General features: G+C 55.7%; 1 protein-coding gene across 1 annotated transcript; it reads left to right on the forward strand.

Annotated features, from left to right (window-relative positions):
• Nucleotides 1–391: 391 nt before the first annotated feature.
• On the forward strand, nucleotides 392–3,228 carry LOC123126778 (urea-proton symporter DUR3). The gene is made up of 3 exons (XM_044546733.1): nucleotides 392–830; nucleotides 965–1,741; nucleotides 1,845–3,228. Exons 1-3 carry the CDS (start codon nucleotides 639–641, stop codon nucleotides 3,042–3,044), a joined length of 2,169 nt encoding a protein of 722 aa, XP_044402668.1. The 5' UTR covers nucleotides 392–638; the 3' UTR covers nucleotides 3,045–3,228.
• Nucleotides 3,229–5,418: the final 2,190 nt, after the last annotated feature.

Below are 5,418 nucleotides of genomic sequence, written 5' to 3' on the forward strand. Positions count from 1 at the left end.
GAAATCAAGACGACTTTTCGGGTTTAGACTCCACTGCACTTCATTGTATTACAGTGGATCATGACACCTACCATGATTATACATGGCTTTGGCTACTTGCTCTTTTTTCTATATCAAGTTGCAACAATGTAAAAAAAATTATGCGGCAGGACGTATGGGGACGAAGTTGACAAAATAACTGGGAAAACGTAAGTGTATTTTATAGTTTTTCCGCAAGATGAAAAATTATCTCTCTATATTTATTTGATTCAACTGGCATGAACATACACCAGTGGGCTCTTATAAATGTTTTCCATATTGGCTCGAAATAGCCCAGGTCAAAGATTCTCCCAACCACACAACAAAACACGGAAGCAATGTGAATCCATTGGTTAATTCTCCAAACAAAGAACCAGTTGGTTATTTTTTTCTCATCAACGACTTGTATATATACGGTGGCGCGCGGTGTGATTGATGCATCCATCCACATCCAACAGCCAGCAGCCAAGTGGCTTCCTTGATTGGAGGAGTGTGAATCTTTCCACCCCTTCCCAATTCCCCATCCATCAGTTGGATTGATAGAGTGAGCCGTTGACCACAACGCGCGAATCTTGGATTCCTGATTCGAGTTCGCCGTGGTGGAAGAGAGTTGATCCGATATGTCGGGCGGTGGCCGCGTGGTGTGTCCGCCGCCGGAGTTGAGTTTCGGCGGGCAGTACTACTCGGTGGTGGACGGGGTCTGCAGCCGCGACGAGAGCTTCTTCGGCGGGAAGCCGGTGCTGACGCAGGCCGTCGGGTACGCCGTCGTCCTCGGCTTCGGCGCTTTCTTCGCGCTCTTCACTTCCTTCCTGGTACTACGAGTGTTCTGATAAAATCTCTATCTTTTAGGAGTATTTTTTTAGTATCAGTTGTCATCATCAGATATATATAGAGAAATTAATTAGCGGATCGGAATTGACTGACGAAAACGAGAAAATGATGCTAGGTGTGGTTGGAGAAACGTTACGTGGGTGGGTCGCAGCTGCAGACGTCGGAGTGGTTCAACACCGCCGGCCGGAGCGTGAAGACCGGGCTGATCGCCAGCGTGATCGTGTCGCAGTGGACATGGGCGGCGACCATCCTGCAGAGCTCCAACGTGGCGTGGCAGTACGGCGTGAGCGGGCCCTTCTGGTACGCCAGCGGCGCCACCGTGCAGGTGCTCCTCTTCGGGATCATGGCCATCGAGATCAAGCGCAAGGCGCCCAACGCGCACACCGTCTGCGAGATCGTCAGGGCCCGGTGGGGTGCCCGCGCGCACCTCGTCTTCCTCACCTTCTGCCTCGCCACCAACGTCATCGTCACCGCCATGCTGCTGCTCGGCGGCTCTGCCGTCGTGCACGCGCTCACGGGCGTCAACGTCTACGCCGCCAGCTTCCTCATCCCGCTCGGCGTCATCGTGTACACGCTCGCCGGCGGGCTCAAGGCCACTTTCCTCGCCAGCTACATCCACTCCGTCGTCGTGCACGCCGTGCTCCTCGTCTTCGTCTTCCTCGTCTACACCTCCAGCAGCAGCCTCGGCAGCCCCAAGGTGGTGTACGAGCGCCTCCTGGTCGTCGCCAGCGCCGCCAGGGACTGCTCCGGCGACCTCTCGCGCTCTGGTCAGTCTTGCGGACCCGTCCATGGCAACCTCAAGGGTTCCTACCTCACCATGCTCAGCTCCGGCGGCCTCGTGTTCGGCATCATCAACATCGTCGGCAATTTCGGCACCGTCTTCGTCGACAACGTAAGTGACAGTCTTCCTTAATTGTCCCTCACTCGCTCCGGTCAGGCGGTGTGCTGGTTCGCTTGATCGATCGCGCATTGGAATTGGATTAATATAATTGCAGGGGTACTGGATGAGCGCGATCGCCGCTAGGCCGTCGTCGACGCACAAGGGTTACCTGCTGGGCGGCCTGGTGTGGTTCGCAGTGCCATTCTCGCTGGCAACATCGCTCGGCCTCGGCGCGCTCGCCCTCGACCTCCCTATCACCGCGGCGGAGGCGGCAAAGGGCCTCGTCCCGCCGGCCACCGCCACCGCGCTCATGGGCAAGCCTGGCTCCGTCCTCCTCCTCACCATGCTTTTCATGGCCGTCACCTCCGCGGGCTCCGCAGAGCTCGTTGCCGTCTCCTCCCTCTTCACCTACGACATCTACCGCACCTACGTCAACCCTGGCGCTTCCGGTAAGCAGATCCTCCTCGTGTCCAGGGCCGTCATCCTCGCCTTCGGATGCTCCATGGGCGTCCTGGCCGTCGTCCTCAACCTCGTGGGCGTGTCCCTCGGGTGGATGTACCTGGCCATGGGCGTCCTCGTGGGCTCCGCCGTCATCCCCATCGCTCTGCTGCTGCTCTGGAGCAAGGCCAACGCCTTCGGCGCCATGCTCGGCACCATCAGCGGTTGCGTCCTCGGCGTGATCGTCTGGCTCACGGTGGCCAAGGTGCAGTACGGCCGCGTCAACCTGGACACCACCGGCCGGAACGCGCCCATGCTGGCGGGCAACCTGGTGTCCATACTGGTGGGCGGGGCCGTGCACGGCGTGTGCAGCCTGGTGTCGCCGCAGAACTACGACTGGGAGAGCTGCAGACGGATCACCACGGTGGAGAGCGTGGCCGCCGAAGACGACGACGAGCTCCAGGAGGCGAAGCTCATGCACGCCAAGCGGTGGATCGTCAAGTGGGGCCTGGTGTTCACGGTCGTGATCGTGGTGCTGTGGCCGGCGCTGTCGGTGCCGGCGGGGAGGTTCAGCCTGGGGTACTTCACGCTGTGGGCGGCGATCGCGATCGCGTGGGGGACGGTGGGCTCGGCGGTGATCATCCTGATGCCGCTGGTGGAGAGCTGGGACACCATCAGCATGGTGTGCGCGGGGATGTTAACCAACGACATCGTGTACCAGCGCCTGGACGACGTGAACCTGCGGCTGAGGGCCATCATGGGGGCCATGCCCGAGGCCGAGAAGCGCTACCAGCAGCTGCAGCGGAAGGATGAGGTGGAGATGCACCCCGCCGGCACCCACCCGGCCGACGACAGCGACCACCTTTTGGAGAACTAGAATGATCGATGTATGTATCATGTATGTACAGGGGCACGTTTATTTCCGGTCACAAAAGGTGTAACCATTGTCACGGGACAATGCGCACCCGTACCACGTCGGGTCACTGGAGTTTGTAATATTTTTCTTCGCGTGTGTAAAGATATGCGTGATTGGGTATATAAATGCGTGTGTCTCGTGTGTCTATGGCCGTGTCCTCAAAACATGCAATTCTTCCGTGCACGAAAGCTGCATGAATTAGCCGTCCACTCAGCTAGGAACTTGCAGACCAGCTAATGTATTCATATGTATGTATATTTTTATATGTATATTTTATATATAAAAAACTGTCCAGCTTTATATATGAAGCAACGATCAACAACTTGATATAAACACACGCCACGACAACACACGCACACACCAAAGGCACGATACATAGGCGTTGATAGCAACAACACTACCCTAGCACTACAAGAGCAGCCGGGAACATGCCACAGCGAAAAAATGAAGTTGCATACGACGAACCGTGGGCTTCAAGGCGGCACCTTCAGGAAGGATACGACACTGGAGCACCGCCACCGCCCGATCCGAGGATCGGAGTTTCCCCTGGAGCCGCACGACGGGCAGTGAGAGCCGCGACGATGCCTTCAAGAAGGGAACAAGCTTCGCCACCGCCTGTCCGTCTAAAAATAGAACAGGTTTCACCCCGGCCAACACTCGCCGCCGCCGAACGCTACACCCCGCTAGCACGCCGCCCACATGGCCATGGCCACCGGACATCACCAAACCACGGGCTCTGCCCATGAGCACCGCGCTACCACCACGAGGGCCGCCGCCCCGACATCCAAGACCTTGCCACCACCTCACCCGAGATCTGCCACTACCCCCACTAAAGAGATGAGCGGAAAGGTCCCGCCTTTTTCACACCCCTAGGCAGCCCCCCAACGCCGGGACCCAATAGGCCCGACAAAACTGGCCTCCATTGACCCGTCCTGCAGCCCCAATCGCGAGACGAGCTCGGTCCTGCGACACCATGTGTTAGATGAGGTCGGTCCTGTTGCACCGTGCACGAGACGAGCTCGGTCTTGCTACATAGTGCGTGGGACGATGTTGGCCCTGCCACACTGATACGTCTCCAACGTATCTATAATTTTTTATTGTCATGCCGAAGGGGGATTCGATCACGGAGGGCATCTACATCAACTATATTGCCCTTTCGATGAAGCGTGAGTAGTTTACCACACACCTATGGGTCCATACCTAGTAGCTAGATGGCTTCTTCTCTCTCTTCGGTTCTCAATACCATCCTTCGTTTGCAGTGTGTTTGTCGAAATCCGATGAATTATGGATTTATGATAAGTTTATCTATGAATATTATTTGAATCTTCTCTGAATTCTTTTATGCATGATTTGATATATTTGTATTTCTCTTCGAATTATTGGTTTGGTTTGGCCAACTAGATTGGTTTTTCTTGCATTGGGAGATGTGCTTAGCTTTGGATTCAATCTTGCGTGATTTCACCCAGTGACAAAGTAGGGGTAGCGAGACATGTATTGAATTCTTGCCATCGAGGATAAAAAGATGGGGTTTTCATCATATTGCTTGATTTTTCCTCTACTGTTGGGAAACGTAGCATGCAATTTCAAAAATTTCCTACGCTCACGCAAGATTTATCTAGGAGATGCATAGCAACGAGAGGAGAAGAGTGTGTCCACGTACCCTCGTAGACCGAAAGCGGAAGCGTTTAACAACGCAGTTGATGTAGTTGAACTTCTTCTCATTCCGACCGATCAAGCACCGAATGTACATCACCTCCGAGTTCTGCACACGTTCAGCTCGATGACGTCCCTTGAACTCTTGATCCAGCAAAGTGTCGAGGGAGGGTTCCGTCAGCATGATGGCGTGGTGACGGTGATGGTGAACTGATCCACGCAGGGCTTCACCTAAGCACTACGAAGATATGACCGGAGGCGTAAACTGTGGAAGGGGGCACCGCACACGGCTAACAATTGTTGGTGTGTGTTCTAGCGGTGTCCCACCCATCATATATATAGGTTGGAGGGGAGGAGACGCAGCCAAGGGGGCGCCCCAAGTAGGAGGAATCCTACTTGGGCGCCTCCCAATTCGGCCTCCCCGCTTCCATATTCATCTGGAGGGGGAAGGAAGGAGGAGGGAGGAGAGAAGGAAGGGGGAGGCCGAATTGCTCCCCTTTCTTTCTCTCTTCCCCTCTTTCCTCCCCCCTTATTTTGGCCTACATGGGGCGTACCAGCCCCCTAGGGGATGGTTTGTCCCCTTCTTGGCCCATTAGGCCCATGTAGTTGCCGGGGGATGCCCGGAACCCCTTCCGGTGACCCGATATGTACCCGGTACCCCCGGAACACTTCCGATGTCCGA

Source organism: Triticum aestivum, chromosome 1B, assembly GCF_018294505.1.
Source record: "Triticum aestivum cultivar Chinese Spring chromosome 1B, IWGSC CS RefSeq v2.1, whole genome shotgun sequence".
In the NCBI taxonomy this organism is placed as follows: Eukaryota; Viridiplantae; Streptophyta; class Magnoliopsida; order Poales; family Poaceae; genus Triticum; species Triticum aestivum.